The sequence below is a fragment of the Dryobates pubescens genome, chromosome 16, assembly GCF_014839835.1.
Source record: "Dryobates pubescens isolate bDryPub1 chromosome 16, bDryPub1.pri, whole genome shotgun sequence".
NCBI classification, from domain to species: Eukaryota; Metazoa; Chordata; class Aves; order Piciformes; family Picidae; genus Dryobates; species Dryobates pubescens.
In genome coordinates this window covers 6553305-6575181 of record NC_071627.1, presented here as the reverse complement: position 1 = coordinate 6575181, position 21877 = coordinate 6553305, and the positions used below count along the sequence as shown (strand labels likewise).

At 56.6% G+C, this 21877-nt stretch overlaps 2 protein-coding genes across 3 annotated transcripts in view; one reads left to right on the top strand and one right to left on the bottom strand.

Moving 5' to 3' along the window:
* Positions 1-9311, top strand: part of CTNNA1 (catenin alpha 1) — a 162088-nt gene extending 152777 nt beyond the window's left edge. For both annotated transcript variants that reach the window (XM_054168576.1, XM_054168577.1), the window contains 2 exons: positions 4650-4784; positions 8925-9311. In XM_054168576.1, the coding sequence (XP_054024551.1) occupies positions 4650-4784; positions 8925-9212 (423 nt within the window). In that variant the 3' untranslated portion in view covers positions 9213-9311. The remainder of the gene's footprint in view (positions 1-4649; positions 4785-8924) is intronic.
* A 4071-nt stretch (positions 9312-13382) lies between these two features.
* Positions 13383-21877, bottom strand: part of SIL1 (SIL1 nucleotide exchange factor) — a 120853-nt gene continuing 112358 nt past the window's right edge. The window contains exons 8-10 of the mRNA XM_009906265.2: positions 16259-16355; positions 14651-14815; positions 13383-13745 (exon numbers count right to left, since the gene is read on the bottom strand). Of these exons, the coding sequence (XP_009904567.2) occupies positions 13395-13745; positions 14651-14815; positions 16259-16355 (613 nt within the window). The 3' untranslated portion in view covers positions 13383-13394. The remainder of the gene's footprint in view (positions 13746-14650; positions 14816-16258; positions 16356-21877) is intronic.

The following is a 21877-nucleotide window of genomic DNA, read 5'->3' as shown; positions in this document are numbered from 1 at the left end:
CTCAACAGAACCCTGGCACTTTGGAGGTCAATCTTTGTACTGCAGATCTCTCTTTAAACCTTTCATCCAGAGGATGTTGCCTTCCCCCTAACTTATGAATGGTGCAGTGAGAAATACTCAATGGGCAGATGAAGCTGAAAGGTGTTTCCTTATAGAATCACAGAATTGTTTGGGCTAGCAAAGCCCTCTGAGCTCATGCAGTCCAGCCATCACCCCAACACCACCATGGCCACTAAACCGTGCCCCCAAGTGCCACGGTCACAGCTTTCTTGAACACCTTCAGGGATGGGGACTCCACCACCTCCCTGTTCCAGTCCCTGACCACTCTTCCAACAAAGAAATTGTTCCTAATCTCCAACCTAACCCTCCCCTGGCATAATTTCAGGCCATTTCCTCTCCTATCACCTAGGAGGAGAGACCAACCCCTGGCTCCAGCCTCCTTTCAGGGAGCTGCAGAGAGCAATGAGGTCTCCCCTCCGCCTCCTCTTCTCCAGGCCAACCCAACCTCCCTCAGCTGCTCCTCATAGGACTTTTTAGCTAGATCCTTCCCCAGCTGTGCTGCCCTGTGGGCAGCCAGGAGTGGTTCTCCTTGCTGCAGCATTTTGGCAGCCCTGTTTTGGGAGGCATCTGGGTGCACTGCTGCTGTGGGTAAGGGAAGCAAGGAGCAGTTTGTGGTGCAGGTCTCGGGAGGAGCTTGGGCTGAGGATTTGCCGTGCTTTGGGGGGGTTTTGTAACTCACCTGCTTTATGCAAACTCAGAGCATGGCCTTCTGCACCAAGCCAAAACACAGAAGAAAACCGACTGGCTCCCTGCAGCAGAAGCAGGGGCCTTAAGGATGTAAAAGATGAAGCCCGTGCTGGAAGATAAATCCCAGCAGGACTGCACAGTTAGTCATCCTGACAAGGATATAGCCTTCCTCTTTCCCACTCCATACTCTGCTAATACTTCCAGCCTGCATATTTCATTAGCTGTGCTCACAGCCTCTTTAGGAACTTGTTCCTGCAGAACTATCTGACAGTTACAGAGGAGGTACAAGGGCAGCCTGGCAGCGCAGCACCGCTGCCTGCCTCTGCCTCCCAGGGGCTCCCAGCAAAGTGCTGGGGATTGTGTCCTGCTGGCTGGGTGACAGCAGGTACATCATGACCCCTCGTGTTAGTGTGTCAGGAGCTCCTAACTCCTGCCCCCAGGCAGTTTTACAACACACTGCCCTGGAAACCAGGAGAGCTGTTCCCCTGGGTAGCTCACTTCTGTTGGCAAGGGTCTGGCCGTGGCCTCAGAGCTGTCCCGGAGGTGCTCCAGCTGGGGAGGGGGCAATGTGGAGCAGCTGGGAGCATGGCTCAGGTGGAGGTGATTTGCAGCAAGGCAGTGAATGGTTCTCTGTGGGGGGCTTTCCCTGCTCCTTTCACAAAGCAGAAGAGTTCTGTTGGTTTGTCCCTTTGGCAGCAGGGGGAGGCTGTGGTTGCACCAGTCAGTGAGCATGTCACAGGTAGGGGTTACCCTGCTTCCCTGTCAGACACTCCAGCAGCCTCTTGCTGGCGGGGCTGGTGCACACACTGTGGGGGCTGGCACAGGGACATGCCCTGGACGCAGGCTGATGGCTCTCCGGGGTGGCAGCTGCTGGCACACATCGCCATGTGCCCTGCCTGCTTCCCCTGCCTGCCTGCCTGCTTCCAGGTTCTGTGCCCAGACAGCACCAAGCCCAGCACTGAGCCCAGCTGCCACACTCTCTGGGGAGCATCTTTTTGTGAGTGATGGTTACAGCAGTGCCTGTGCCCTAAGCTGGAGATGGGTGGAAGGAAGAAACCTCTCCGTGGCTGCTTGCTTACACCTGCCAGGCACAAGGGGATGGGGGCTGTGTGCTTGTCTCAGTCTGCACACACCATGGGGCAGCTCTTCTGTCCTTCCCTGCCCCTTTTCTTTGCAAAAAGGGAGAAGGAAGTGGCTCTGCTGCTCCTCAGGCTCAGCTGGGGCCGTAGGAAGTGTCCCTGTGTGTTGGCTCTGTCTGGGATGGATCCTGGTTTGACTTGGAGCAGCCACCTTAGCTTTTGCCACAGCCTCCCCCAAGTGTGTGGCAGCATCTCATTCTGGGGGGCTTGTGGAGGTGGGAGTGTGCCCCTCCCCCCCCCCCAGCATTTGTTTCTGCCTGTAATGCAGCTGCCTGCTGGGGCTGTGCTGTGGGAATCCTCCCAGCCAAGCTCTGCAGGCAGGGGGTTGTGCAGTCAGGTGATCTTAATCTGGGTGGAAATTGTTGCTTTGAGGGGCTTTTGGTTGTTATTGGAGTACTCCTACATAGGAAAGGAAGACCAGGGCTCACATAGGCATCCACAGTGCCTTTTGATGTTGTTCCTTCTCCTCTTGTGTTCCATCCCTGGCACCTGCCTTTGGGTCCTCCCCCGTGCTGGTGGACACAGCACACATTATAGGCTGTGATCTATACAACCACATCACCTTCCCTAGCCCACTGCTTCCCCCACCAACCTTTCCCTGCCTTCTTCAGCCAGCATCAGTAAACACAGGGCAGCCTCTTTCTCAGAGATGCCTTCCCTGAGATGGTTTCCATAATTCAGAGCCCCAGAGCCCCGCAATGTCCTGCTCCATTGTGTGGGTGTCACCACCCCAGGCAGGCCTTTGTTTGCTGAGCCGTTTGGGAGATGGAGAAGCCCTTTCCCAAATGGTAATTCCAGCTTTTCATTAGCTCTTTGGCCCAGGCTATTTGTGGTTTTCCTCTAAAACATCTTGTACTGCTGACTAATATTGATTAGCTTCAAAAAAAACCAACCTGCAAGCTTTGCTGCTCCCTTCCTCACTGCCTCGATGCCTGGGGAAGGGCTGCAGGCTCAGAAACGCTGGGGGGGTTCATTTCCTTCCTTGGGAAGGTGATTTCTGTTTAGGCAGAGGTGTTTGTGCTGTCAGTGTGGTGTCCTCAGCCCCAAGCAGCAGGTTATGACCTGTTGGATTGTAATGTCTCCTGCATCCCTTTTGCAACAGCTTCTGCCAGCCTAGAGTCACAGAATGCTGTGGGCTGAAGGGACCTTCGAAGGTCATCCAAGTCCAAACCCCCTGCAGCCAGCAGGGACATCTGCAACTGCAGCAGGTTGCTCACAGCCCCACACAACCTGACCTGGAATGGTTCCAGGGATAGGGCATCCACAGTCTCTGGGCAGGCTGGGCCAGGCTCTCACCACCCTCAGTGTCAAACATTTCTCCCTTCTCTCCACACTCTTTTAGTTCAAACCATCACCCCTTGGCCTGGCACAGCAGGCCCTGCTCAAAAGCCTGACCCCAGCTTTCTGATCAGCCCTTGAAGCACTGCAAGGCCACCAGAAGGTCTCCCTGGAGCCTTCTCTTTTCCAGCCTGAACAACTCCAGCTCTCTCAGCCTGACCTCACAGCAGAGGGCTTCCAGCCCTGCCAGCATTGCTGTGGCCTCCTCTGGCCCTGCTCCAGCAGGTCCCTGTCTGTGCTGTGCTGAGGACCTCCAGAGCTGCCCCAGCACTGGTCTCAGCAGAGCACAGCAGAGGGGCAGAGAATGCATCCAGGCTAGTTTAAATTCTGTCCTAGGTGCAGCACCATCAGCTACAGCCGAAGGTCAGAGCCTCCCCAAGTGTTCAGCCAGCCGTGAGATGTTTGGTGGCCCAGGCTGGGGTGCAGGCAGCCACCAATGCCTTGTGACTGCTACATGCCTAGGGCATGGCCTTGGGTTTATTCGGTATCATGAGTGTCTGGTGGGCAAGGGGGGTGTGGAGTTCAGTGCCAGCTGCTTTATTGCCCAGTCTGTATCCCCCAGTGGCTCTGCCATGGCTCGTTGCTCTCTGGAGCAGCTCTGCTGGCCACCATGCCCTGTGATGGTTCTGAAGATCCTGCAGGGCTGGCATGGGTAGGCAGGGACTTCCCAGAGCCCTTTTGTCTTAGGCTGTGCTGATCCTGTTTTGGATGGCAGCTGCCCCTCGGCAGGGCTCCTGTTGTCACATCCTGGCTCATTAACCCCCCCTGCAAAGCCAGGGACGGTCCTGTCCGAGGAGCAGCTCTCTGAACTGCACTGCGCTCTCCACTACCTGCCCAGGCTTTCAGCTTAAAGCTGTGACAAAGTTACTTTGATCTCCCGGATGAGTGCTTCAGCCAGCACTTTACAAATGTTATTTCATGCCTGGTGAGGAATCTGCTTTCCACACTGCTGAGAAATGGGAGAGGTGTCGTGCAAAACATCTCCTTCACTGCCTGTAATTGAGTGGCCGTGAGGTTATCCTTACCTGCCTTAAAACACTGCAGATGGAGAACTGAGGCTGCAGCTGGTAACATCTGCTGGCTGCAGCTTGACGTCTTGGATGTCAAATCATTGCTGCTGCGTCATGTGCAGTGTGCAGGAAGGACCTCTTAGAGTTAACAGACCTGGAAGGGTTATGCGGCCCTCCCCTTTCCCTCCCCCCTCCCCGCTGTCCCCTCTCCCCTCTCCCCTCTTTATTGCTCCTGGGTTTCTCTGTGCATGTGGTGGTGCTCAAGTTGTCTTTTGAAACCCAGAGCACAGCAGGAGGAGGAAGGATCCGAGGAGCACGTTGACCATTCCAGAGGGGGGTTGTGCAGCGCCCCCCTCAGTGCTGTCTGCTGTGGTTTCTGTGGCTGCACAGTGACTCTTGGCCTCTGTCTCTGCAGTGCCCTGACTCTGCCTGCAAGCAGGACCTGCTGGCCTACCTGCAGCGCATCGCTCTCTACTGCCACCAGCTCAACATCTGCAGCAAGGTCAAGGCCGAAGTCCAGAACCTGGGCGGGGAGCTGGTGGTGTCCGGGGTACGTATGCACTGGGGGGGCTGTGCAGGAGGCTCTGGGGAATCACAGAGCTGGTCCAGTTGGAAAAGACCTCTGAGTCCAGCCACCCACCCAACCCCACCGTGGCCAGCAGACCATGGCTCCAGGTGCCATGGCCACAGGCTTCCTGAACAGCTCCACCGCCTCCCTGGGCAGCCTGTGCCAGTCCCTGACCACTCTTGCAACAAAGAAATCATTGCTTAATCTCCAGCCTAAACCTCCCCTGGCACAACTTCAGGCCATTTCCTCTTGTTCTGTCACCTGATACTAGGGAGAAGAGACCCACCCCCACCTCACTGCAACCTCCTTGCAGGGAGCTGTAGAGAGCAGTGAGGTCTCCCCTTCTCTTCTCCAGATTAAACAACCCCAGGTCCCTCAGCTGCTCCTCCCCAGCCCTATTCTCCAGACCCTTCCCCAGCTTTGTTGCCCTTCTCTGGACCTGCTCAATGTCCTTCTGGGAGTGAGGGACCCAAAACTGAACCCAGGATAGAAGCTGTGGCCTCACCAGTACAGGGAGACAGTCCCTGCCCGGCTCCTCCTGGCCACACCATTGCCGATCCAGGCCAGGACGCCATTGTCTTTCTTGGCCACCTGGGCACAGCCTGTCTCATCTTTAGTGGCTGTCAGCCAGCACCCCCAGGTCCTTTTCTGCTGGGCATTTTCCAACCACTCTTTCCCAAGCCTGCAGCATTCATGGGGTTGCTGTGACCAATGTGCAGAACCCAACACTTGGCTTTGTTAAACCTCATACAGTTGACCTCTGCCCATGGATCCAGCCTGGCCAGATCCTTTTGCAGAGCCTCCTGCCTTCAAGCACATCAACACTCCCACCTGGGTTAGTGTCACCTGCAAACTTACTGCAGGTGCACTCAATTCCCTGGGAGAGAGATTTTCTTCCAGGGGTAACAATGATTCCAAGCCAAGTGTTTCTGTCAAACATTCTGCAACACAGGAAAGAGGTTTGGGAGCATTCAGCCAGAGTTCTAAGGCCTGCAAAGTTCAGGATGCTGCCTGCACTGCCACTTTGTTGTGGGAGGAACCACTGAAAGGGGCAATACAGCTTCACTTCTCCTCACTCCACAGTGTTTTCAGGCACATTCCCTTCACTTTGGTGTAATCTGCTGCTTTCCAGGCCATTTTCACTCTTGGTGAGGTTAAATCACTTTAATCAGTGCAGCTGAACCTGCCCCAGGTCTCTGCACAGCTGTGGACCATGCTGAGTTCCTGCAGTGCTCCAGAGGTGGTAATAGTTCAAACCTGCTGTGCTTTGAGCAGGGGCTTTCAGGGGCTGCTCTGGTTCCTGGCAGCTGAGGCTGCCCCAGGCCGGCCTGCTCCCTCATTCCAGCAAACCATTTTGTCCCTGCAGTTCAGGAAATGCTTTCTCCTAGGAGCAGTCTGCATGATGGGTGTCTGGGGGAGGGGAGTGGAGCCAAATTCTTGTTTCTTCTGGCACTGCAGGCAGCTCTGGAGCCCTCAGCACAGAAAGGACACGGACCTGATGGAGCAGGTCCAGAGGAGAGCCATGAAAATGATCAGAGGGTTGGAGCAGCTCTCCTACAAGGACAGGCTGAGGGAGCTGGGGGTGTTCAGCCTGGAGAAAAGAAGGCTCAGAGCAGCCTTCCAGTACCTGAAGGGGGCTACAAGGATGGAGAGAGATTGTTTGCAAAGGCCTGCAGGGACAGGGCAATGTCTCCAAACTAGAGCAGATTTAGATTGGATGTTGGGAACAAGTTCTGCACCATAGGGGTAGTGAAACACTGCAACAGGTTGCCCAGGGAGGTGGTTGCAGCCCTGTCCCTGGAGATACTCAACAGGGCTCTGAGCAACCTGATCCAGTGGAGGATGCCCCTGCTGACTGCAGAGGGAGTTGGATTAGGTGACCTTTGGAGGTCCCTTCCAACCCAAACCATTCTATGATGTTCTTCCTTGCCCTGGATGAGTATGTTTGGTGACTGGTGCTTTGTCCTTTCACATCATGACTGAGGGAGGAGGGGTGAAGAAAGGGCTTCAGTGGCTGATGGCCCAACACTGCTGCTGGAATCCTTAAAAGCCAAGGGAAGAAAACTTAACCACCCTGTGCCTGTGAGGTATTTAGCAGCACATCTTTTGTCCCTGCAAACAAGCAGCAGCTGTGGAACGAGTGCTGTGGCAGGTCTGCAGTGGTGGTGCTGGTGGAGCACACAGGGAGCTGGGCTTGTCCCTGCACCAGGCTGCTACCAGGCGCACCTGCAGCCCAGCTAGGAGGTGTGGTGACAGCATGTGGCTGTGTCCCTCTGTCCTGTTAGCTGGCAGGCTGAGGGCAGGCTGCTGTCACAGCAGTGGATGTGGCATTCTGCAGGGCTCCCTGCTCCAGGGTTTCACTGCAGCTACTCTGTGTCTGCAGAATTTACAGATCCTTCCCCTTGGAGTTACTGCCATGAACAGGCTGCTGCCTGCAGTCTCACCTGGGCTGAGCTGCTCTCCACCACTCTGCCCACTGCCAACAGCAGTAGTGTGAAACCTCTGTCACATTACCAGGTGGAGACCTCTGCCAGTCCAGGGACTTCACCAGGCTAAGAGTGAAGCTCTCCTCAGTGTTACCATCCTGCCCCATCCACCTACTATCCGAGGCAGGCAGGGCAGTCCCACAGTTCCTTTAGGAAAGTGCCTCCATGCCCTCCTTGCATTTAAAATGGTTGTTCCTGCTGTGGAGATTCCTGGGAGTGCACTGGAGGTGTTTTCCAGCATGGGGGCTGGGGTGGGGAAAGCAGACAGCACTGCTTTGCTGGGGGGCACAGACCTGCCCTGCTGTTGCAGCACTCAAAGCCCAGCCTGATGGAAAGCAAGGTAGCAGTGCTGTAAGAGAAGCAGCTTGGTGTGCTGCTAGGCAAGCAATGGCTTCCAGCTTTCCCCCAACACCCTCCCTAGATGCCCACAACACAGGAATTTCAGGGTGTAGACCCTGCCCAAGACCAAAACCCTGCTGAAGACCAACACTTGAGCCCAGGCCATTCAGTATTCACAAGCTGAAGGTCCTAGCCAGAGCAGGGCACTAGGCCCTGGAGCAGTGGGATGCCAGGTGAGGTGTCCTGCCCCATTTTTTTGCCCTCCACCTTTGCTGGCACTAAAGCTTCAGCTTTTTTTCTCTACTGTTATTGTTTTTTCCCTCATTCTAAAGCTGTAACTCGGGAACCTCCTGGGGAAGGGCTGCAGGCCTGGCTGAAGATGCAGTCCTGCTCCTTCCTTTCAATGTAACTCAATATGCTGGGGTGATTTAAATATCTATTAGCAGTGATTAAGACATTATTACAGCTTGATTAACTTCATTAGGGAAGAAGCTACTGTTCAAGCTTAGTCACTGTGGAGGGTTGGTCCTGGCTGGGTGCCATGTGGCCACCAAAGCCACTCTGTCACTCCCCTCCTCAGCTGGGCAAGGGAGAGAAGATAAAAGGAAAGGCTCATGGGTCAAGATAGGGACAAGAAGGTCACTCAGAAATTGCTGTCATGGCCAAAACAGACTCAGTTTGGGGAAATTAGCTTAATTGATTGCCAATCAAGTCAGAGTGGTGATGAGAAATAAAGCCACACTTTAGAACAGCTTCTCCTGCCTCCCTCCCCCCCACCACCACCTTGTTCCTGCTAAGCTTCACTCCTGACTTCTTTACCTCCTCCCCACCAGCAGCACAGGTGGATGGGTTGTGGTCACACCACATCTTGACTCTGCCACTCCTCCCTCCTCAGGCTGAAGGAGTTGGGGCTGTGCAGCCTGGAGAGGAGAAGGCTCCAGGGAGACCTTAGAGCTGCATTTCAGTGTCTGAAGGGGACCTAGAGGAAGGCTGGGGAGGGACTGTTTAGAAGGGCCTGTGGGGATAGGCTGAGGGACAGTGGTTTGAAACTGGAGCAGGGGAAGTGTAGGTTGGACATCAGGAGGAAGCTCTGTACCATGAGGGTGGTGAGACACTGGAACAGGCTGCCCAGGGATGCGGCTGAGGCCCTGTGCCTGGAGATGTTCAAGATCAGACTTGCTGTGCCCCTGGGCAGCCTGATCTAGTTGGAGGTGTCCCTGCTGGCTGCAGGGGGGTTGGACAAGATGCCCTGGGAGGGTCCCTCCCAACCCCATGCGCTCTGTGTTGCCCTTGGCAGGTGGACAGTGCCATGTCTCTCATCCAAGCGGCCAAGAACCTGATGAACGCCGTGGTGCAGACCGTCAAGGCCTCCTACGTGGCATCCACCAAGTACCAGAAGTCCCAGGGCATGGCCTCCCTCAATCTGCCTGCTGTCTCCTGGAAGATGAAGGCACCAGAGAAGAAGCCTCTGGTCAAGAGGGAGAAACAGGATGAAACCCAAACCAAAATCAAGAGAGCCTCCCAGAAGAAACACGTCAACCCCGTGCAGGCTCTCAGCGAGTTCAAGGCCATGGAGAGCATTTGAAGAGGCCTCCCCGGCCTGCTTCTCTGTGGGCTCTGCCCTCCCACTGCTACTTCCCTGAACTCTACTTTGAATATTCCAAGGAATGATTGTTTGGTTGGTTGTTTTTTTTTTTTTTCCCAGCTCCAAATGTATTTACTTAATATAATTTTGGTAACTTTGTTTTAGATTCCCTGGGGCCATCCCCACCCTTCCCAAGTCCTGTCAATCACTGTGGCCCTCAGCCTGCAGCAGTGTCTTCTGTTAGGTGGCTTTTTAGATTGCAGGGGTGCAGTTTTAGCTGAACCTGGGTTGGTTTGGGGGGGTCTGGTTTGGGTGGGGGTGGTTTTTTTTGTATAATCTTGCTTTAAATCAAATATTCTATAACCAAAGAGGGTCTGACAGCAACACTAACAGGTTAACTCTGACGGGTGAGGCGTGCTGCTCGGAGACAGCACAGGTTGGGTTGTGAGCCGGAGAGGATAGCGTAGATCTGTTCAGGAAGGGGTAGAAAGAATTAACTCTTGGTCTCTCTTAGCGGCTTCCTGCCGTGGGGTGCAGAGGGAGCGAGCTCTGTGCGCTCAGAGCACACCAGGGGCTGGTGCTGCCGCGGCTGGAACACAAACCCTGGGCTGGGCTGGGGTTGGGGATGTCCTCGGTAGTGAGTTGGTTATGTGACGCTGCCTCCCCGGGCTGCCTCGGGGCTGGGTCGTTGTGACTTTTCGCGGGGGGGGGGGGGGTTTGGTGCTCCCTTCAGCTTGAGGGAGGCACCCAGAGCAAAGCCAGCTCGGCAGGCGAGGCTGGAGGCGGCCGATCGCTTTCTGTGTGACACCAGAGGGGAATTTTAATGCCTGGTTACAAATGACTAATGTGTTTTTTTTTTGCTGCGGGACACTAATAAAGTTGCTTTTACCAGCTGGTGCATTGTGGTGCTGCGAATGGAGCCGCCCCTGCTCCCCCTCCCCACCATTCAGATGCAAATGGAGCTCTGTGCTCACCAGCTCCTAATTGCTCCGGCTCCCGGTGCCACCCAGCAAAGAGCCTTCGCGGGGGCCGCCGTTTAGCCTCCGCGTTATTTGTGCTGAGCGCGGCTCCAGGGTGCTCATCCCCACGTTTCTGTTTCAATTTGGAGAATTCCAGGGTGTTTTACACTCGCCAGTGGGGCGCGGGAGGGGAGGGGACGAGCTGGCACAGGTCAGAGCCGCCCTAAAGCAGCCATGGAGCTGGGAAGCAGCCTGCGCTGTGGCCTTCCAGAGCCTGGGCCGTGGGCTGCTGCAGTTTCATTTCTCTTGATCGGCTCTGACTGACTGTACCAAGGTTGTTGCTGTCGTGGCACCAACACACCGATCAGAATTAAGCTAAATTAAGCTAAGGCTGCGGGGTGGGGTGGGGTTTGCCACGTTTGTTATTATTTTCAAGCGTTTCAGCCTCCTGAGTACAAATAATAAACAGCTCAATTCTATCCTGGTTTTCATAAGCCACCACAGAATCCCGGGGGGGGGGAGGGGGGCTGGAAGGGGCCTCTGGAGCTCACCCAGTCCAACCCCCCAGCCCCAGCAGGGCACCCACAGCAGCTTGCCCAGCAGCACAGTGCCCAGGGGGGGTTGGAAGCTCTCCACACAAGGAGACTCCACAACCTCTCTGGGCAGCCTGCTCCAGGCCTCCAGCACCCTCACACCAAACAACTTTCTCCTCCTTTTCAGAGGGAACCTCCTGGGTGCCAGTCTGTGCCCACTGCCCCTTGTGCTGTGCCTGGGCACCACTGGGCAGAGTCACCACAGCCTCTTGCCCCCTCCCCCCCGCTTATCTCTTGCTGAGCATTGCTCAGCTCCCCTCTGGGGCTGCTCTTCTGCAGGCTCAGCACCCCCAGGGCTCTCAGCCTTTGCTCCTCACAGAGCTGCTCCAGGCCCCTCAGTAGCGTCTGAGCCTCCACTGCACTCTCTCCAGTCTCTCTTCAACTGGGGAGCCCAGAACTGGATCCAGTTCTCCAGCTGTGGCCTCACAAGCAAAGTTTCTCCTGTTCAGATGGAAGCTCCTGGGTTGCACAGACACATGCCTCTGTTCTTAGCTCTTCAATAAATAGCAGCTTAGTTTGTGCTACCATCTTGGAGCACCAGGTCACAGCTCCACCTGATGCAGGCTGGTCTGAAAAACCCAGCTGGGGAGCAGGCCAAGCTTAGGCCTCTTAGCTCTGTGAGGACAGAGGGGACCAGCAGCAGCTTCGGGCAGGGAAGTGCTGTGAGACTCTGCAGATCCACCACCTGCATGGGTGAGAGCTGCCCATGGCTGCTCCCTGTCACCACCTCCAACACCCTGAGAGGGTTGTGGAACAGGAGCTGGCTGTGGCTGCTCCCTGTCACCACTTCCAACACCCCAAGATGCTGTGACATGTGGAACAGGAAGGGTTTGGGATGGTTCTGCTCTGCTGTGGCACTGGAAGCACTCAGTGAGGCCATGCCTGAGCCCAGCAGCTCTCCTCCCGCCCTGGGAGAGGGGACCTGGCTGCACAGGGCAGCTCAGGAGGCTGAATCCTGCATCATCTTTTAAAGGGTGTCAGTGGAACCACAGCAAGCCCCCAGGAGAAGGCCTACTGCCAAATTTCAAGTGCTCTGAATTCAGTTCAGTGGTGAATGAAGTCACACTGAATTTATGCTGCTTTAACAGCTTCTCCTGCTGCCTGGCTTGGAGATGGGGGATGGGGGCTCCCCTGGCTGGCAGGGAGGGCCTCATGAGCAGGGCAGGATGGGTGTGGAGAGGGTGAGCAGAGCACCCTAAGCTGCATTGATGGGCAGCAGCCAGCATGGATGCCAGGATCAAACCAAGCCAAGGAGGCCAACCCCCAGCCATGCAATTATGTGGGAAGGCAGAGTGGGGGAGGGTCCAACCCCCCAGCACATGGGCAGGGAAGCTAACATCAGCTGCTGGAGTGCTGAAGGCTCAGGACTGCCCTGTGCTTGGAGCCTGGCAAGCATCCCAGGGAAGCAGAGCCACTGTTGTCTGCTCCAAGCCCCTTCCCTGCCCACCCCATGCCAGCATTTGGGGTTGGGGGAGCTGAAGTGGGGCCATCGTGACCCTCTTGATGTTCCTGTGGGCACAAGGAGCAATAAGGCTGCTGCTGGCCAGGCTGTGTGTGCAATGCCAGCCCAGACAGGCTGCTTAATGCTCTACACCTTGGCCATGGGGACACTGGCGGGGGGGGTCCTGCTATTTCCAAACCATACCTGGGGTCCCCATCTGCCCCAGGACTCCCCTAGTCCCTGCTTGCTCAGTGCCAGGACCATGGTGGCAGTCCCAAGGAGCTGCTGGGCCAGGCTGTGCCAGGCTGTGCCAGGCTGTGGGAATTTGGGTCAGTGGGATGTGAGTCAGTGCAGCAGGACAGGCCTGTGACAATCCCGTGTCTCTGCTCCCTGTGCACAGCAATCCTGTCCTGCCCCTGTCATTGTCCTGCCCACAGCCACTGAGGGAGAGGCTGGCAGCAGGGCAGCAGCCCTGTCATTACCCCAGGCTGTGGACACAGACCTGTCATTAGCAGGGACACCAGACTGGGCTGGCTTTTGTGACAGGGACATTGCCCCAGTGCTTGCCTGCACTTCTCTGTCACCTTCCAGAGGCACGTGGGGACAGGCAGGACACCAGACATCTTGGCTAGCACCAGCTGGGCATGGTCCCCATGCAGGACACCAGACACCTGGGCTGTGTGGGCCAAGAGAAGGCAAAAGCCTGGTGTGAAAGGTTCCCCTCCATGCACATGGCACAAGGAGAGGACAGCAGGGTGGAGCTCTGGGGCTGTCCAAGTGCTGAGATGCATCCTGCAGAAGCCAAGCAATGATGACAGGCACCGTGGGTCAGCACCAGGCAAGACCAAGAGCAGGGCAGGGCTGCCCAGCAAGGACAGTGCCTCATCCCCCAGTCCTTCCCACCCCGAGCAGTCCTGCAGGCAGGCTGAGGACACTCCTAACTCCATGGGTGGAGGCAAGGTAAGCTGAGGCTCTCCCTGGCTCCCTCCAGGGCTGTGTGCTTCCAGCAGGAGGCTGTGTGAAAGAGGTGGCCCACACAGGGCTGGGAATAACGAAGCCATCAGCACCCCCAGCCCCTGGTGGGACCCCATCCAGCCCAGCAGTTTATTCCAAAGTGCTTTTACACTGGGGCCAGCAAGCCTCCCTCAGGCTGCTGCCTCGAGTCCCTGAAGGGCACCTGCAGCTGCCCTCACCCTAGCTGCTGGATGATGGTGTTGACAGAGCCCAGGAGCTCACCGAAGTAGCCGTCCTTGTCCCCTTCGCTCCGCTCCTGGGCCGCCAGCTCCTCGTACTCGCGCCGCAGGAGGCCCAGGGTGCTGCTGAGGGCCCGGTCCCCCCGGTAGCGCTCCCTGCAGAAGGCCATCAGCACTGCCACCGTCTTGAGCGCCTTCTCCCGGGTGTCGTGCTCGGGCGCCGCCAGCAGGCCGGACACCGCCGCGCACCAGTCCTGCTCCACCACCGCCGGCACCAGCCTCACCTGCCGGTACTGAAGGATCTTCTCCTCCAGCTGGTCCTCCTGCTGGGAGTCCTCCAGCAGCAGCTGTGGGGAGCAGGGGGACAGGGGGGGGTCATTAATACCTTCACCAGAGAGCAGCTGCTTCCAGGAGGTGCCAGGCTGTGGGGGAGGAGGCTGCGTGCCCCAGGACGCCTGCCCAGGAAGGTGACTCGCCACAGAAGGTGGTGACCTAGTTCCTCGCTCTCTGTGCGTGGAGTTGGCTACAGAGCTGGTTGCCCAACCTGCAAAACTCAGATTTGGGCATCACAAAGCCCAGAGAGGGGACCCAAGGGAAGGAAGGTCAGCAGCAGGGCAAGAGCACGGGGCCAGAGTCTGCCCAGGGCCTGACAACAGGTCAAAGGACAACAAGAAAAACTTGTTTGGTGTGAGGGTGCTGGAGGCCTGGAGCCCAGGCTGCCCAGAGAGGCTGTGGAGAGCTTCCAACTCCCACTGGCCACTGTGCTCCTGGGCAAGCTGCTGTGGGTGCCCTGCTGGAGCAGGGGGGGTTGGACTGTGTGATCCCCAGAGGTCCCTTCCAACCCCACCATTCTGTGACTCTCTTCTCTGAAGGGGCAAGAGATACGACAGGAGGAAAGGGCCTCAAGTTGCATCTGGGGAGGTTGAAGTTGGACATGAGGAACAATTTCTTCCCTAAAAGGGTTGTCAAGGCCTGGAACTGGCTGCCCAGGGCAGTGATGGAGTCCCCATCCACAGAGGGACTGAAAACTCACATGGATGTGGTGCTGAGGGACATGGTTTAGTGGTGGCCTTGGCAATGCTTAGTCAATGGTTGGACTTGCTCCCCTTAAAACTCTCTTCCAACATAACCAGTTCTGAGACTCTGAAAATATCATCATTGTAGCTGAAACTCCACAGCCCCTTCAGCTGAGCAAGGGGGTGAGGGTTGGGAGTGCCTGGCTGGGTGCCCTCCCTCCCTCCTGGCTCCTCACCTTCTCCACAATGAGGTCGTAGAGCAGCGTCACCACACGGACGTGAAGCGTCTCCATTCCCTTCTGCCTGAAGAGGCTCCTGAGGACCTGGAGGCCTCCCAGCTTGAGGAACTGCTGCTGGGCGTAGGGGAAGTGTCTCAGCATGGAGGACAGTGCAAAGAGAGCCTGGTGGGGAGACAGGTCCTGGTATCAGCATGGTGGCAGCTCCATTGGCACAGCCTCTCTTCACAGCACCCCATGGCAACAGGAGAAACAGACTCCAACTTGTTGGTGCAGAACCCCTCAGGAGATGCAAACTTCCTCTCGTTGAGGGTCTCTTCCCTTTTCTTCTGATCCCAACCCAAGCCACAGTCTTGCCCAAACTTGGGTGACTTCCACCCAGACTCCAAGGCAGACTCTCACCATGTTTGCTAGAATGATAACCCAGAGGGACCTGTGGCCAGCACCTGAACAGACCCAGCACCATCACCTCTCCTACTTCACCCACACTGCTCCTTGGGACAGAGGCTGGCTACAGGCTAAGGACAGGGTGAAGCAAGGAGGAGGCATCCAGCACTGCTCAGCAGAGCCTGATCCTCTCAAGATGATCACAGGATGTTGGGAGTTGGAAGGGACCTTTGAAGATCAAGTCCAACCCCCCTGCCAGAGCAGGACCATAGTCACAGGACAGGTCACACAGGAACACATCCAGACAGGGCTGGAAAGTCTCCAGAGAAATAGACTCCATAACCTCTATGGGCAGCCTGCTCCAGGGCTCTGTGAGCCTCACAGTGGCAATGGGGTGAAGGAGGAGGGGTCCAGCACTGCTCAGCACAGCCTGACCCCCTTGAGATTATGAGGCACAGGGGAACATTCTCTCTTGTGCAACCAGTGGACATGACCATGATGGGTCCCAGCCTGGACCTCCTCATACCCATGGCCAAAAGCAAGAGAGCTCCTCAGCCTGCCCAGTGCCTCTCCCTGGCTGGAGGACTCTCCCCACGGCCCGAAGGGGCCGGCGCTTGTGGGAGCCGCTTACAGCACGGCCCTGGCTGGCTGCAGGCCGGCAGGGGCACCAGCGCTACGGGCAGGGCCGGCGGCTGCTGGGGCTGCAGAAGCCCCTCCGGCAGGAGGGCAGCCGCAGAGCCGTGGGGCCGTGTCTCCGGGAGCAGCCAGCCCCATAAGCAGAGGTGGCAGGGCACGCTGCGGCAGGGTAATCGCATCTCATGCTCCAGGGAGCCGCCGAGCAGGGCCCCCCCGCCCGACGGACAGCGCTGCACATCTGCCTGGGGGCTCCGCAGCCGCCGCCGGGGCAGGACGCGGCGCTGGCCCCGCAAATTAGCTCCTTCCAAGCCTCACCTCCCACGGCTGTTGGCCCGTGAGCCTGCTGCCTGCCATGGGCACCCTGCCCTCTCCTCCCCCAGCAGCCCTGTCCCCTGCAGAGCTCCTGTGTGTGCCAGGGCTGAGACTCGTGGCCAGCCAGCGCGGCTGGGGGAGATCTGAGCCACTGCACCCCTGGGGAGCAAAGCCCTCCCAGCGTGGAGTGCCACACGCTGCCCATGTCAGTGCTGTCCTGAGGAGCACTTGCAGCCAGTTCAGCACAGCCATGGCTTCACCCCACTTGCTCACCTTCTTCTTGACAGCCAGGGGCTGCTCGGTGGCCAGGATCACCAGGAGCTTCTGCAGCGCTCCCCCCTCGATGGCTTCGATCTGGACTCTGGGGTTGCTGCAGGGAAGAAACCCAAAGGCATGTCAGGAAGAGAGCATGGCACAGCAGGAAGGCATGGACACCAGCTCTGCCTGGACTCTGGGGTTGCTGCAGGAAAGAAACCCAAAGGCATGTCAGGAAGAGAGCATGGCACAGCAGGAAGGCATGGACACCAGCTCTGCCTGGGGCAGCACCTCATGGTGCACATGGATGAGGGTCAGTCCAGCTTGATGCCAGAGCAAACCCCACAGGCTCACACCAGCCACACAGTGGTTATGGAGAAGGTGCAAAGCCCTGCAGGCCACCTCCAGTACAGCACACAACCAACACAACCTGAAGCAATGTCCACAGGGCTAGGGAAGGGCACCCTGGGCCATCCACAGCACCCTACCATGTGCCCACATCCTCCCCTCTTCCCCAGCCAGAAGCCTTCCTCGGTATGTCACCCTCAGCTACGAATCCTCTCGCTCTGCATTGCTCCTGTTGCAGAATCCCAGCATGGGGGGGGGGGGGAGGGGGCTTGCCAGGGAGCTCTGGGGACCATCTAGTCCAACCTCCCTGCTAAAGCAGGGTCACCCACAGCACGTGGATTCCTCACCAGCCCTTTATTCCAGCTCCCCTCTCCCCCCTCGCCTGCTCCTCACTCGCTGTGAAGATGCTGATTTATGCAAAGCCTCCTGTGCTGCAGCAGCTCCATCCCTGCAGCTCACCTGCAGGAAGGTCCTGCTTGGCCCCAGTGCCTCTGAATTACAATCTGTGCCTGGTCTCACCACCCACACATCTCTTGCTGGAAGAGCTTTTCCCCAAGGACTAAAAATGGCTAAACACATCCTTCTGCCCACAAGAACCAGGCCATAGTTTCAGGTCTGGATGTGAAGAGCTGCTCTGGGTGGAGATGAAGAGAAGCCTTGCCCCTGGGTACCAGCTGCCTGGGCAGGGGCACCTCAGCCAAGCAGACACTTTGCAAAGCTGCTTCCTGTATGCCTTTGAAGGTGGCAGAGAGGTTAGAAGCTACAGGCTCCCTCTTTGGCAGGGCTCTCACTGCTGGAGCACAACAAACCAGCTGTCTGCATCCCTGATCCCAGGGCTCCCACGCTCTGAGGAAGAGCTCCAAGCACTTGACTTTGACTTGACTTTGAAGCAGCAGTGGCACCGTGGCCAGGCAAAGGTCACACAGCCCTGCTGCAGCACCACACCCACGGCTCCTAGAGAGCTGCTGGAGCAGCCAGTGCCAAGCATCACCCAAGAAACGAGACACACAGGCAGACAGGGTCACACAAACCAACAACAGAAGGCCAATGCACTTGGGCAGGGAGCAGCTTTGAATTAAACCCAGGGCTCCCAGAAATGCAGCAGCAGAGCACTAAGGGCAGCTGGGCCAGCCAAGGTGCTGGGCAAGCTCCCAGCCCTCCCTGCTCCATCCAGGCCTTGCTTCTTGCACCGTTAGGGGTCATCCACAGCTCAGAGGTGGCAGATCTGCTGGGCAGGCTCCTGGCTGCAGCTCCCACTGTGGTAGTTTTAGGCTATGCCTTTAAACCAGTTCACAGATCTTGAACAGAAGGTGGCAAAATGTATACAAAGCACTACTGGGTGTAAAAAGGAAAATAATGCCAGTTCTAAGCAATGCCATTGGAGAGTTACCTACCATATGAGCTGACCTCCAGGCAGGGAAAGGTGGGCTCTTGAAAACCACCTTGGATTTCTCCTCCCTCAGCCACTTGCTGTGGCAGGCACCCAGGCAGAGCCACGGCACAGGCAGCTCGCTGAGGAGCGAACATCTGTGACCGGCCCAGAGAGGGCAAGAAGGAGAAAGGGAAATCCCAGGAGCTTCAAGGTCCTCCTGCAGGAGGCATTTGGCCAGCATGGCCCAGACATGTCCCTGCAGACTGAGGCAGCCCCGGCAGCCCTGGGAGCAAACCAGCTTGTGACGGTGCCCGAGTCCAGGGGAGATCTGATGATGCACACACCAAGATATGTTTGCCTCCCACCCTCACCATGCCAGCAGGTGCAGCAGGCTCCTCCTGCAGCAACAGGAGAGGTCTACACATCTTTGAAAGCCCTCAAGGCAGGACAACTCAGCCCTGAGCAGCCTGTTCCAATGCTTGACAACTCTTTTGGGGTAGAAATTGCTCCTCATGTCCAACTTAAGCCTCACCTGGTACAACCTGAAGACATTTCCTCTCATGCTATCACTTGTCACTACGGAGAAGAGCCCAATTCCCTTTCAGGGAGTTGTAGAGAGCCAGAAGCTCTGAGCCTCCTTTTCTCCAGGCTGAACAGCCCCAGAATGAGAGAAGACAAAACTCCATCTGCATTTCCAAACCTTAAGGAGGAGCTGGCACCTCTGACACATAGAAAAACACAACTTCAGATCCAAACATCTGACCAAACGTCACCTGCAGGTCACTGTGGGCAAGGGAGAGAGCAGCATGAGTGCAGCCCAAGCTTGCAAGCAGGCCCTGCACTGTGCCAGTGACCCCTTCGTGGCAGTCAGACGTGGCCTTCGGGACAGCCAGGCTCTCCTGTCACATCTGTCTGCAATAACTAACAGAAAACTCCACAGCAAGGGGCACCACTGAAAAAAAATCAGCCTGCCTCTTACTGCTTGGCTGGTCACCTGCAGGCCTGGATCTAATTAAAACCTCTGAAGCATGGAGCATTTGCCAAGGAGCACGTCTGGAGGCTGGGAAGCCTTCCTGGATGGCAGCCGTGCTGCTCACTGCTCAGCTCTCCTGTTGCTTGATGGCTCTACTGTCAGCAGCCTGACATTAACAGCAGTGCCTGCTGGAGAGCTTAGAGAACCCAGCACAGCTCTGGACAAACTCAGGGAACATCAGCCTGAACAAAAGAAATCACAGAGTGGCAGAAGGGACCTCCAGGGATCATCGAGTCCAACTCCCCTGCCAAAACACGGCCACCCAGGGTAGTCCACACAGGAATGCATCCAGGTGGGGCTGGAGAGGCTCCAGAGGAGACTCCACAACCTCTCTGGGCAGCCTGCTACAGGGCTCTGTCACCCTCACTGTAGAATCACAGAACCAGTCAGGGTTGGAAGGGACCACAAGGATCATCTAGTTCCAACCCCCCTGCCATGGGCAGGGACACCCCACACTAGATCAGCCTGGCCAGAGCCTCATCCAGCCTGGGCTTAAACACCTCCAGGGACGGGGCCTCAACCACCTCCCTGGACAGCCCATTTCAGGGCTTCACCACTCTCATGGTGAGGAACTTCCTCCTCACTGTAAAGAAGTTTCTCCTCATGTTGAGCTGAAACCCTTCTCTGTTCAAGTTTGTATCCATTGGTCCTTGTCTCATTCCTGTGCACCACTGAAGAGAGCTTGGCCCCCTCCACCTGACACCCACCCCTCAGATATTGATAGACATTGATCAGATCCCTCTCAGTCTTCTCCAGACTAAACAGCCCCAGGGCTCTCAGTCTCACTTCACAGGGGAGATGCTCAAGTCCCCAAATCATCCTCCTGGCTCTCCCTTGGACTCTCTCCAGCAGGTCTCTGTCTCTCTTGAACTGGGGAGCCCAGAACTGGACACAGGATTGCAGGTGTGGGGTCAGCAGGGCAGAGCAGAGGGGGAGAAGAACCTCCCCAGACCTGCTGGCCACACTTTTGGAATCAGGGAATCATGGAATGGTTTGGGTTGGAAGGGAAGACATCCCCACCATGCTGGGACTGTGGGATTCTGTGCAATCAATATTCAGAGCGTGTCCTTACCAGAGCAGCAGAGATGAAGGCATTTGCCTGCCTGCCCTGCTCTGTGCTTCAAGCCCCCAGGTCCCTCCACACATCTTGGCTTTCCTGTTGGTGTTTTTTAATTTAGATCTAATTTTGCTGCTGTGTTGCAAGTTCTCACCTAACTCCAGAGCCACTGTTGCCTCAGGGCTGAGCTGCTGCTTTTCAGCCTTCCCACACACCTTGCATGTGCAGTCTGGATCAACTTTGAAAGGTCTGTCCTAGATTTACGCACCTGGGGTCATCCTGGGAGTGTCCTGCTTTGAGCTAGACCAGACCCATTCTGCTCAGTGCTGTCACTTCTAGCTCAGGCTCTGCTCAGTCCTGGCACTTGCTGCAGTTCAGGGCAGGTTGGCACAGCCAGGGGCTGCTTCCAGCAGGGAGAAGCTGATGAGAAGAGTTCCTGCCAAGGGCTGGGCTGCAGAAAGGCTCTGCCTGAGACTTGCTCCTCTGCAGACCAAGGGCACTGCCACAGCTTGTGCCTCACCTTGGGGAGCAGGAAGTCAGAAGTGGCAGCTGCAGGGAGGAGCAGACAGGACAGGTGACCCTCAGCTGCCCAAAAAGGGACTGCAGCCCATGGATGGCATCTTCAGGAGCAAGCTGAGGGATCCCAGGGTCAAGCCTCTTCTTCCATTGCAGGTGTCCCAGGAGGGCTCTGTTCTGCCTTTCATCCTACTCTGTGTGTTCCTGAATCCAGTTCCAGAATCCACCTCCTGAGTCCAGAGGAGGCCACAAAGATGATTGGAGAGCTGGAGAACCTCCCCTGTGGGGACAGGCTGAAGGAATTGGGGATCTATAGCAGCCTTCCAGTCCCTGAAGCGGGGCTACAAGAAAGCTGCAGAGGGACTTTTTACAAGGGCTTGGAGTGATAGGACAAGACATGATGGCTTTGAGCTTGAAGAGGGAAGACTGAGACTGGAGATGAGGAAAAATTATTTCCAGTGAGAGTCTTGAGACAGTGGAACAGGTTGCCCAGGGAGGCTGTGGATGCCCCCTCCCTGGAGGTGTTCAAGGCCAGGTTGGATGAGGCCTTGAGCAACCTGGGCTAGTGGAAGGTGTCCTTGCCCATGCAACAAGGTTGGACTGGATGACCTTCAGAGCTCCCTTCCAACCTCTAGGATTCTATGATTCTCTGCCCCTGCTGACTGCAGGGGGGTGGGACAAGATGACCTTCAAAGGTCCCTTCCAACCTGAAGCACTCTATGATTTGTGTGAGTCCAGGAAGCCCAAAGCAATGCAAGCAGGGACACAGATAGAAAGGCCAACCACATCTGCAGAGATCTGGGTATCTGGAGGGTTTCTGACAGCCCTGGTAAGTACATTCATCTTAAAAGCACCTGGCAAATAACAGACAGGGAGGCAAACCTGGTCATTACAATGTCAACATTTAAAGGCTTGACTGGAATTCAGCAGCTCCAGCCCTAACTACAGCTGTAAGTCTGAGACTCTGAGTGAGGGCAGAACAAAGAGGCAGGATGAGGAGCAGCTCATTAGCGCCTGCACGACTGCCTCTGAGATTGGAGGGTGAAGAAAAAGAAACAAAAAGCACTAAAATAGTCCAAGTGAGAGGTGACAGGTGTGGGGAACCTGCTGCCTCGTGCAGCCAAAGCACTGCTGGTGGTGTGAGCTCAGAGGGTTGTCAGCAGCAGCACTGAGTCTAGCTCATAGAATCCCACAGTCCCAGCATGGTGAAGGTTGGAAGGGGCCTCTGGAGATCATCCAGTCCATGCCCTCTGCTAAAGCAGGGCAGCCACAGCAGCTTGCCCAGGAGCACAATGCCCAGGGTAGGTTGGA